General features: G+C 33.4%; 1 protein-coding gene across 6 annotated transcripts in view; it reads left to right on the forward strand.

Moving 5' to 3' along the window:
• LOC145293786 (sorting nexin-14-like) overlaps window positions 1-12,953 on the forward strand; it is a 1,078,299-nt gene that overhangs the window by 37,992 nt on the left and 1,027,354 nt on the right. For all 6 annotated transcript variants that reach the window (XM_080140331.1, XM_080140332.1, XM_080140333.1 and 3 more), the window contains exons 14-15: window positions 1,313-1,468; window positions 7,069-7,126. In XM_080140331.1, the coding sequence (XP_079996457.1) occupies window positions 1,313-1,468; window positions 7,069-7,126 (214 nt within the window). The remainder of the gene's footprint in view (window positions 1-1,312; window positions 1,469-7,068; window positions 7,127-12,953) is intronic.

Raw genomic sequence — 12,953 nt, forward strand, 5'->3', positions numbered from 1 at the left:
TTTTTGCTCTAAAAAATGTAATTCGCTTTTGATCTTTTGAAAAATAAATATTCTGGTAAGGAAGATTATTACAATGGAAATCATTTTAAATAATGACTTAAAAGGATCAAAATGTAAAGGAGATAATAAGATTAGATTTAGAATATTTTCCCCTTTCTTTGTTATTTACACATTTTTGCTAGAATAAAATAATGTTCAAACTACTAGTCCAAATTAGGAACCGTCATCTAAAAAATTAGGAAACATAAAAAAATGAAACTAAAATGATATTAGTAAATTCTGGACTATCTCATGTAAGTATATTAAAGAATAAAACTATATCTGACCATTGCTTGGATTTTAAAGTACAGTTTAATAAAGGTATTTTTTATACTAGCATTTCAGCCCGGCGTTGCCCGGGTGTTTGGATGTGTATGTTGAGCAAAAAAAAAAAAAAAGTGGTAGTAGGAAGGCAGGCTCGAATCTGTACCGCAAAGGAGGAAAAGAACAGGGTAAAAGCTAACGTTTATGCTGTTACGACCACTGCCAAACCGGAAGCGACATTTTTTAAAATTAAGGCTAGACAATCTAAAGGAGAGGATAACTTTAAAAAATATCGGCAAAAAAAGTGACCCCCCCCCTGTAGAAAAGTGCCTAGTTGAAGGGGAAGATATTAATGTTTTTAGCCAATTTTTCGATATTTGTCGTATGAAATATCGAACTTTAAAACGATACTGATCTTGGTAAAGTCCCTCGCCTCTATTCAAAGTTTAAAGCAGACATGCAAACAGACATACATACATACATTTATGTATTGGTAACTAAAAATTTTTGACACAAACTGATGAAAAAGCTTGCCCTATATCTGAATACCCTTTATGTAAAATTTCAAATATTTAGACCAGAAATTGTCTGAGTAATTTGGAAGAGACCGCAGAGGTCAATTTCTTTTTAACTTTGACCCCTATTATGACCCCTTAAAATTTATTGTTTTGGGCTCAAATCAAGTTATTAAGTTAGATCTATGTCCAAGGAACCTATATCTAAAATTTCAAGTGTTTAGACCCAAAATTGTCAGAAGTTTGGTATAGTTCTCAAAGGTCAAATCGTTGAACTTTGACCCCTTAATCACCAAATTTCTGGCCAAAAACCGATCACATCGATTTTCCCAAATCTCAGTATCCTGTATATCAAATTTCGAGTCTGTAGACTAAAAATTGACAGAGTTATTGTGTAGGGAAATGTATACAGACACACACAGACACGTTCACTTTTATAGATATATAGATTTTAAATATTTATATTACAATTTTTTAAAATCTTATTTTTTTAGATGATTTCAATGGTCGCATTTTGAATCCGGATTTAACTGATGCTGATCTTCAAGAATTGCATAGCATGGCCAAGGATCTTTACAAAAACTATTGTGCCCCAACAGCCGTTGACAAGATATTGTTTGATGATGAGGTTGTCCAGCAATTAGGAGTCAGTAAGTAATTGTTGCTCTTTATGTGAGCAAATTTTATTCATTATTTATTCGAGAGTTCTGCTGTCTGTTTATCAATTAGAAAATTAAGCCCTATACCAAAATCAAACATAGCTTTCCATCAAGCAATGTTTTACAAGTAAACTTACGATTTTTGTATTCATGTTTTTTTTTCTTTTTTTTTTTCTAACAAATGTCTATTTTCATATCAAATATCAATAAACAAAAAAGACTACAGTAGAACCCTGGGATACGGCATTAATCTGTTCTGGGGTTGGGATCGTAAAGTGAAATCACCATAAGCAAAATTTTATACAAAAATTAAAATTTAGTAACAAAATACAGTGTGTGTGTATATATATATATAATACACATGTATATAATCAAATAACGTTAATTATAAATGACACCGTAAGGTGGGGCAAATACCGTAACCAGGGTCTGGAAAGATGTTATATTCCACATCATAACCTGAAAAAAAATGTATCCCGGGGTTCTACTGCATTAATGATTAAATTTAGTTGTCAATGCTGAACTATCTCAGCAGTTGAGCTAAAAACAAACTGAAAAGAACATCAGAAAGACAGTCTATAAGAAGGATGGAATGTTCCATTATACTTGGATGGATGGGAAGTCCATTCTCTGAATTCTGATTGGCTGCTAGTCCATGACTTTTTTTTTTCTTGTATATAACATTTTCATTTCTCTAATCAGCTTATAGAATCAAATTGCCACTTACTGACATAAAGTGCTCAGAGTTTTGATATGTAAAGAATTTTCCTAATAGATTATCCACACATGGACTGGCAGCCAATCAGAACTCTGACAATAGACTTGCCCATCTAAGCTTTCTTATAAACTTAATGTTCTTTTGAGTTTATTTTTTATTTTATTGCTCAAATCTCTCATAGCATACGAGGGGCGTTCTCGCTTCTGGAATGGAAACCTGGGAATACATCTGGCAGACACCTTATGCATATGCAAATGGTCATGAATGATAGTTTCCACAGACCCTTTACTAATCTTGATATCTTGGGCTATTTGGCGAATAGTAATGCGCCGATCTTCCAAAATGGCAGCTTCAACTTGATGGACTGATACCTCATCAATGGCAGAAGGGGGGCGACCAGGTCTGGGAGCTGTTTCCACAGACTTCCAGCCATGTTTGAATTCACGATGCCAGCATTTTACAAGGTCATATGATGGGGCATTATCACCATAAGTGTTTCATTTCATCAAAAGTCTCCTGTGGTGTGCGTCCTTTCAAATACAAAAACTGGATCACTGCTCGACATTCAACAGGCTCCATTTCACACCTGACTCAGTTCAAACACCTGTAAAACAGAAACCACAATTAGTTCATAGCTGTAATTTGCCACATAACCCATAGAGATATAAATCATTGCACATGCAAAATTTCAGCTAACTGGAAGTGGGTCAGGAGCTTTAAGTAGGATAGTCATGGTATAAATGCAATATGAATACATAATTATGGTTCATTTTGGTGACCGATGGTCATAAATGAAACTAATTAAGTTAGAGTTGTCAGCAACAATTAATATTGAATGTTCTCTCTTTCCTCCACTTTTTGGCCTTGTGTCAGATTTTTCATTTTATTTACTTTTGTCAATATTTTAGAAATAAATATTTGTAATTCAATTATTCATACAGTCAAGCACTTACTACAAAATTCAATATGATACTGCATGGATGCTGAAGATTGGAAACATCATCTCATTAAATGAGGGATTGTGATAACCATCCATTTCACCCAGGACGGTTTTTGTCCGGTGTAATCACCAACCTTATTCCAAGTGCGTCTTTTTGAAGTTTGGAGTCTATACAGAATTTTGTACGGAACTCTTTTTTTTTTTTTTTTTGATCCCTGAGCATGGATTGTTCTCATTCTGTTACCCATGGTTGTGTAGAAGTTTTGAGCAGTTTTTAATTATATTATTAGCATTGCCTGTACTAAGGGTTGAATTTTAATTTCTAGAAGACTGTCACTTAGAACTGATTAAATTTAGCACTTTATCAATTATGTCAAGGGTCAGATTAAAAAAAAATGATTAGAAAAAATTATGCTCCGTTTGCATTAATATTCATATATATATATATATATATATATATATATATATATATATGATAGACTATCCCGTCGATTTTGACATGTGAGGTTCTGCCACAACAACTAAGTTTCTTGGAAATTCACACAGATGATTTGTTTATAGTGGTGAAGGCTTTGTGTAAAACCAACCTCACTTTTTTGGAATTACTGCTAACCTTCGTCAGTGCAGATAACTGTCACAGGACAGAATATACAATAGACTGCAGATTTTTACATCAGAGTTTCCTTCTCCTAGATGCATGACTTAATGAAAACTGAGGGTGCATTTCTCCCAGTGAATTAATGTGCCTCAAGATACCAACCTCGAAATTTCTATGACTTGGCATGGTATATACAGCACCTAATCTTCCCAAATGGTCACCCACCTGGTACTGGCCAGACTCAAGCTCAACGTTGTTTAACTTCAGTGATCTGGCGAGAACTGGTGTGTTAATATAATTGTGCTGTATTGCGCATATATATATATATATATATATATATATCAATCAGTGAAGTTAAAAAGGAAGCATCTCAAATTAGAATGTTTAAAAGTGCAGAAAAATAAAATGCATAAATTGGTATAGAAATAAGGAAATAAATAAAAAAAGAAAGAAAACATTACGAAATTTTCTGACTGTGCAAATATCTATTTATTAATATATAAACAAATTAATACATATTAGTCTTTATAATAGAGTGGATGATTAGAGCCAGAAATGTGAAATTATATATGTAAAGCATCGTAACAAGATGTTATGTTAGACATTTAAATAATTTCTAAAAAGAAATTAAATATGTATACCTTTTTTTTTTTTTTTTTTTAATTTTTCCAAAAGATAGAATTAAAGAAGTTAAGATTTGTCAGACTTGGGACTTACTATATAAAAAAAATTGTTCAGCATCATTCAGCCTAGTCTCTTATCTTTATGGATTGGAGGGTAGTTCAATGTTATGTTGCTATTTGTGAGGCTTTTATTCCAGCTAGTATTTATAAGGGACGTAACTCATGCTAATAATTATTGCTTTTTTGTTGCTGTTATGATCGAAAGAGTTAGGAGTGGATGACGTAAGTTCGAAGAAGCTTCTGCCATTACTAACCATCAGAATACAGAGGACAAAGTTAAATTGAATATGATGATGATGACCTATCATTAATTTGGAATGATAAAATGTAAAGATAAAAAAAATAAAAAAACTAATTATTGATAAATATTATCTTTTTAGATTTGAGATTTTTTTTCCAGATTTTTAATGTTAACAGGAATTGTGAGAATTGTTGAAAACTTTCCAGACTCTTATCGATATAAAAGGGATTTATTATGGATAAAATATTGACTTTTATGTTAAACTAGCCTTGGTGCCCGGCATTGCCCGGGTGTTTGGAGGTATGTGTTGACAAAAAAAAAAAAGTTGTAGTAGGCAGGCAGGCTCAAACGAAGGAAGAAAAGAAAGTAAGAAAAAAAAAAAAAAAAGTGACGCATTAGCTGTTGCTCCCATCGCCAAATCGGAAGTGACATAGGTATAAATTAAGGCTCTACAATCGAAAAGAGGTGATGTCTTTCAAAAATATCAGCAAAAAAAGTGACCCCTCTTTGTAGAAAAGTGCCCAGTTGAAGGTGAAAAAATTCATGCTTTTAGCCAATTTTTGAATATTTGTTCTCTGAAGGGTCGAGTTTCAAAATTATACCGATCTCATGAAAATCCGTTTCCTTTGTCGAAAGGTTTTGTGAGACATACAAACATACATTCATACATACATTTAAACAGACAGGTAAGATTTCTATTATAAACTAGTATACATGCCCGGTGTTGCCAGGGTGTTTGGAGGTGTGTGTTGAGCAAAAAAAAAAAAAAAAAAAGTGGTAGTGGGCTGGCAGGCTCAAACCCGTACCGTGAAGGAGGAAAAGAATGTGAAAAAAATGTGACATCTTTGCTGTTGCATCCATCAACAAACCAAAAGTAACAAAGGTATAAATTAAGGCTAGTCAATCGAAAAGAGGGGATGACTTTTGAAAATATCGACAAAAAAAGTGACTCGTCCTTGTAGAAAAGTGCCCAGTTGAGGTGAAGGAATTAATGTTTATCGCCAATTTTTCGATATTTGTCGTCTGAAGGGTCGAGCTTCAAAACGATACCTATCTCGTGAAAATCCCTTGTCTCTGTCAAAAGTTTTAGGCAGACATACAAACATACATACATTTAAACAAACAAGTGAGATTTATATTATAGACTAGCAGGAGTACTCTGCGTTGCCCGGGTGTTTGGCGGTGTGTGTGTTGGGGGAGGGGGAGGTAGATAAAAACAACGCTGTTTAAAAAAAAAAATTAAAAAAAACGTTGACCGGGTGTTTGAAGGTATAAAAGACAAAAAAAAAAGTTTTAGTAGAAAGGTAGGCTTGAACCCCGAACCTTTGACGTAGAGGTGGAAAGGAAATGGAAAAAAAAAAACTGTGACCTAACCATCTCGATCGCGGGAATAGATGAATTTGATAAGTGTGTTAAGTTGACGTTTTTAAACCGAAATTAGCAGGTGCAAGAACGTTAAATCGCGTGATGTTTGACCTAGTTTTGCGCTGGAAGTCAGTTTCTGTTTTCCCCGCTACGCGGCGATCAAAAAATATCATGAACAAAGCTTCTTTCTTAGAACTGCACGCCTGTGGAATTGTCTTCCGTTTTCCTGCTTTCCGGCTGACTACAATATGGTTGTGTTCAAGTCTAAAGTAAATAAGTTCTTGATGGGCCGTTCCATATAGGTTATTAAATTTGCCAAATTTTTCATTACTAATGATTATTATATTGACCAATTTCTACTGTACACTCTTTAACCCTTATCCTTGAGTGGCCTCTGGGCCTTGATAATGTGGTGATGCCTTTGTAAAAAAAAAAAAAAAAAAAAAAAATCTCGAAAATAGCTTGTAAAAGTCGGGTAAATTAAAGATAGCTGCGACCCGAGTTCCTTAGTCGTAGATATTATTATTTAGACAGCATATAAAAAGTTTTAAGAAGGAGTGAGCCAACCGAGAATCACGGCGAAAAAAGCCTTTTGTAGACATACACAAAAAGCAAACACACATACATACGTACACACATGTTCGCTTTTATATATATATATATATATATATATATATATATATATAAACCTCAAAATATACATTACGAAGGGGAATAATTTATAAAGGGAAGATAACTATGATACATGTATTATTTCTATTTGTCTTCTCACAAATTGTCCACCAGTTTTTGTATCAAATTAACAGACAACCCCATGAAAACATAACCACCAGATAAACATGTCACATATCACAGTGTACTGTCTAAAAGAAGTGCCTTCATCTCTTTTTTTTTTTCTCTCGTCAAGTAAGTTTTCATATTAACTTGTGAAACAATAAGAATTTTAGCATTATTAGTGAATGATTCTTTTTAACAATTGGTACGATTTGGATATTTACTGATCGACACTGTTTTAATAATTTGCTTGTTCTCTATTAAAATTTCAGTTGTGGAAGGCCCTTTCCAAAATGTTGTGAAATTAAGGACATCTCCACCTTTGTTTAAGTGAGTACCAAGTTTTTTTTTTTTTTCTGATTTAAAAAATTATTTTCCATATTTCTGATTGTACCGTGTTTCCATTTTTAACATAACTGAACTCATTCCAAATGATATTACTGGATTAGACAGAATTTCAGAGTTCAATTCAAGGAGAATAAAAAGTGGACTTATGGTTTACTTTTGACAATCTTTTTAACTCTCATTTTTCATATTTTGTCCTTTACAAAAAAAAAAAAAATGGATTCTTGTCAGCATTCGAACAACATTCTAAGTTCTGACCCGTTCAGTCCAGTTTTCGACCCCCGCCGTCTTGATTTCCGGCCTTATACTACTTCATTTTGGTGTGTAGCCTCATTAATATGCAAATTACTGCCTATCAAACTACATTCCCCTTAAAGATCACCTCATAAACTTAAAACCCTGCTAGTCTCTCTACTAGCCCACACTACTTGACCAGACACAACTAAACACAGCCAGACATGTCTAGCCCATGACCAGACATGGCTAGACACAGCTAGTCCATGGCCAGATGCAGCTAGCCCATGGCCAGACACAGCTAGCCCACAGTCAGACACGGCTTGATGCAGCTAGCCCACAATACTCGGCTAGACACAGCTAGCCCTCACTTAAAAGTGATGGCTCCTTTATACAACACAACTGAATTGCATTTCCAGTTCTTCACTTAAAAGCAAGGACTTTTTCAGAAAACCCCCAAACCGAATCGCATTTTAAAAATTCATTTTAAAACGACTTTTTCTATAAAATCCAACCGAATTCCATTTTAACTTCAGTCAAAGGTGACTTTTTTTTTTTTTTTTTTTTTTTTTTTTAGAAAATCTGACTGAATCAAACTTTTACTACATTTAAAATGGAGCAACAATTTTTTTCTTTTCAGCAAATATAACCGAATTTCATTTTAAATTCCTAATTTAAAAACGACTTTTTTGCATACACGTTCACTGAATCACATTTTAAGTTTTTTTAAAAGCAATAATTCTTTTCGAAAAACAAACAAAAAAAAATCCGATTCGCATTGTACTTTACTGTTCTCCAAAATCTGACGCCTCATTTCTCCAAAAATTGAATTTGAATTGTACTTTTATGAAATAACTACCAGTTAAGTGCTTAAATAAATATGAATGTATTTTAAATTATCCAGTAAACTAAAGAATAACCAAAGTAAAAAAAAAAAAAAAGAAACGTTGCCCGCGTGTCTAAAGATGTAAAAGAAAAAAAAAATAGTTTTGGTTGTGAGGCTGGATTGAACCCTGGAGCCTTGACGCGGAGGTGAAACAAACTCCAACCACTTAACCGTGTAAGCCAAGAGTAAGAGGAATTGATTATAGTGTTAAAATAAGGCTTATAAAGCGAGTGAAAGAGGTTTGATTGACAGATAGTCACTAAATGAGGTCATCGCGGGTGTGTTATGAGATGATGTAGCAGTATTTTATTTTTTTTGTTTTACTTCACATTAGCGTTTATTAAATTACGTATTTCGTTTCCTGTCTAGACATTTCTCTCTATCTGTCTGTATCTCTCTCTCTGTTTGCGTTTGTGTATGTGTCTCTCTCTCTCTTTCTCTCACTTCGTCTTCCTTACTCTAAAGAATGTTACTAAAAAAGAAAATGGCGTCTGGCTGTTTTTGTTTTTTTTTTGTAAAAACTTCGATCGTTAATATTTTTTGTAAGCGTATTTTTTTTTTTTTACTTCACATTTTTGGCTTGTTATTTTTAATGGGCTAATAACTTTGGTAACGTTGTCATAGCGTAGAAGTTCATAGTTTAGCTTGTGTGAGGGTTAAATGTTTTTTTACCGATAACATTTTTAAATTTTAAATTCAGACTGCCATTAGAGCTTGCTGACGTCAAGATCACGTAACATGACTCAGCGGGTTTTAAATACAAGTTGACCCAAAATAAATGGCCCCGTGTATACTTTATGTAGAAGAGTTGGCGCCCGTATTTTTGGGGGCAGTTATAAATCAATTTAAAAATATGTAATGTTTAATATTAAAATGTCACTTTTTTTGCCCCCCTCCCCCCTGCAGAAAATCGATCAGTTGATGCACTTCTGATGGTCCTTTTGGGCTAATTTTTCGATATTTGTCGTCTGGAGGGTGGGGCTTTAATATGATACCAAGTTTGTGAATTTTTGTTCCGTCGATCAAAAGTTTTTAGCAGACACACAAACATACATACATTTTCGCTTTTATATATATAGATGAATCACTATTCATCAAGGCTAAAAGCAACTCAAGAATAAAGAGTTAAAGAAATGGATAGATTGTAGGTTGAATGCCAATGAATATTATGCGGAGAGGATTGATAAAATAGTGAACAGAATATAATGACTTGTGCGAATGTTTATGATGAGTATTCATTGAGATTGGATTTGAAGATGGACAAGTTGTAGACTTCAAGAAGTAATCCTGTTGCAATTAGTTCCACAGATGTAAAATCCTTGGAAAGAAACTCTGTTCATGGAAATTCTGTTTGATGTATGCTAGTGATAGAATAGAAAAATATTTGCAGTTGTGACAGAAAGTGGAATTCTTACTTTTGATAGTTTTATAAGGAGAAATCAGATAGGAGCTCAGTCGATAATTGCTGATTATCATAAAGGATCCATGTTTTGTCACAATTGATGATACAAGTTTTTCCCCAAAAGATCATCATCAACATAACCGTTATCATCGGTTTAAGACCTGTGTTATATGCTAGCATTTATATTATTTTAATTGAAATTCATTATTGAGATGAGTATTATTAATTAATTAATTAATTTATTGCAGACTATTATTCTCATCTTTCTTCGTTGTGACCATTGTGAAACAACAACTAACAACAATAAATTAATAATACTCATCTTGTTGCAATATTTTGGACATAGAATGGGGTATGATCCCACACAGTTGGACGATTCTATTTATAAACGATGCTGCTAGGAACTGACGAATCAAATTATTTCACGTTCTGCTACCAACCAATCAGAAACCAGAATTGCTCCATAAATATTAAACCTTTTCTGTAGTAATTTCACATGTTTTTTCCGTCTCGACACGGTAAGAATACTTTGCTCTGTGGAACTGTCTACTGCAAACAAGTCACCTCTCAAAACTTGTTTAGAACAACGAAACATCTGAAACTGTTCTGAAACTAAACATGGCTTACACTTCTAGACATCTCAATAATGAATTCCAATTAAATAATATATATACCATTCGGGTATGGACCCGACTATGGAAGATCAGATAATAAATAAACGTAGATTTATAAGAGCAAAAAATCTAACCTTGATTGCCCTTTGGGGCCCGTGCTGCAGTGGATAGAGACATTGAATCACTACGGTTCCAGGTGAGAATTGTCTGGAGATAGCGGTTTCAATCCTACCCAGAGGCTTACTTGGCTAAAAACGTAGAGCTAGAGAAAACAACAACTATGGATGGCAGTAATTCCCAAGAATACAGATAGGAGATTCAGAGTTCCAAACAAAATAAGTTCCATTCAAAATTCCGTTCAGATTCCTTAGTTTGACGAGATGCTTCTGAAGGTCGGAGGTTAAATCTAGTGAAACTTGGGATTCAAAATGAAAACAATAGTCCGAATAATCAACATAAATGTTCCATTTATGCCGCAAGCTACTTGTTGCAATCATGTGCATTGCTGCATGTTTTAGTGGTAGATGCAAATGGCAGACGTTGCAAGTGGCAGATATCTGGCTAAATGAAAGGGGCATTGAGAATTGAAAATATCCCTGGTTTGAGTCTGATCATCCAAGATATGTTTTGTTGTCTGAAATAAAATAAATAGCTTATTAAATGATTATTATTAATAATAATAATAATAATAATAATAATAATAAAATAAATGCTTATTGATAATAATAATAAAATAAATAGCTTATTAAATGAGGTTCGGACGGAGAGCAACCCACTCTGGAATAGTGTTGTCAGAGATTATCTGCAAATAAGCCGTTTTAATAGACATTATTAAACTATTATCTTTAGTGGATATCTCAAGTAGTCAGCATCTGGGTGGTTGAATGGTGACCACTGACAAAGGCCAGAATCTGACATTTCCTATCAGGTGTGAAAGGAGATGGAAGGAGAGGTAGCTAGAGCTGGCCCTCTGGGCATGACATGGGTTTTTTGGAGGTTTGGCAGACAGTTGGACTTGTGTGCCTCTCCAGACAAGGTGGGCCCTTGATGCTCTTATCAAAAGGATTGTGTTGACTGAACTTATATTTCGATTTGGTCAGACAAAAATCTCATTTTACAAGTCTGCTATTTAACCTAAAAAAAAAGAAGTACTACTTTAACCTCCCCCCCCCCCAAATAAACCTTTGCTAATTGTTTTTAAACTGGAGTTGTGTTTTTTTTTGTTGTTGTTTGGAAAGAGAATTCTTCTGTTGCAGCTGAATCAAATAACAACTTTAGGTCAGCAAAACAACAAGTGCAATGATCCTGTGCACGTAATGTTTGACATAAATTTAATAATATATGAATTTAGAGAAAGTATTACTATTTAAAATAAAATTATATATTTAGCATTAATATATGTCTAATTGTAATGAAGAAAAAAAATAACTGTACATTTTTTCTCTTGTATTGCATTAAGCTATTAAAAATATGCATTTATTTGAAATCTGGATGATCTAAAGACTCTCCAATCTAATGGCTCCTACACTGTCAACCAAGCTCCAACTCCTGTTCCATCACCACAGTATTGTATCCCTGTACTTACAAGTACTTTAATGGAACTATGAAATCGTTTATAGCACTGACGTAAATACTCCCAACTAACCAGATGAGCAGCAAAATTTCATGCCTTCATTATAGTGATGCCTTGACACTGGACAGCTTTTTACTCTGGAAGTTTCTTCTTTCGAATAGACTTTGGAATTCTCTCTCTGTATTTTACTGCCCTGACTGTATTATTAGGCATAAGTTTAAATGTAATGTGAACAGATGTCTCACTGCTTAACTCCCTCCTTAGAGTGTCCCTGTAGGTTTCAGTGGCAGTTTACCTTGTTTGGAGTGAATATGAGTTAAAAAAAATTTAATATAAAACTCAACATTATTATTTTTTTTAATAACCTGACACTGTTTTCTGTATCGTCTTCATAATTTTAGGATAGTTTGAAACTTGTGTCACTTCTACCAAAAAAAAACAAAACAAAAAAAAAACCAGCAATACAAAACATGTCATGAACCATTTCATCCACTTGAAAAACCGCAAAACAAAATTAGAACACTAGAGCATTAAATAATACATTTAACAGAAAAGAATGTACATTTGATACAGTTCATTCACTTGGATCAATAGTGCTGTCTAATAATCAACTTTGAACTTTTACAAGAAATTTGCATCTGTTTCCTTTTCACTAACCTGAACGTAAAACATAATCTTTCTAGTAAAAGTAAATCTAAAAATGTCTGTTTTTGTTTAATGCTACTAATACAATACTCTTTTCCCTTAATAATTATATATATAAAAAAAAACTATTCCAACCACCGATTACCCTGACTAATAGCAGTCTACTTAAGAGTCCAACATTCAAACTCCTCGACCTAACATTTACAGGTAACATGAATTGAAACAAGTACATAGAAGATACTGTCAAGTCTGCTGAAAAGAAGTGGGCTCCCTCTATCGGGCTAGAAAAACTTTTCATACCTACCAGTATATCCTATATCTCTACAAAGTCACCACTTTCCTATACATGGATTATTATATTATTTAATTAGAATTCATTGAGATGAGTATTATTCATTAATTTTTATTTATTGCGAACTATTATCCTCATCTTTTCTAGAAAAGATGAGGATAATAGT

The sequence above is a fragment of the Euprymna scolopes genome, chromosome 15 (assembly GCF_053919585.1).
Source record: "Euprymna scolopes isolate OS-2025 chromosome 15, ASM5391958v1, whole genome shotgun sequence".
Lineage (NCBI taxonomy): Eukaryota > Metazoa > Mollusca > Cephalopoda > Sepiida > Sepiolidae > Euprymna > Euprymna scolopes.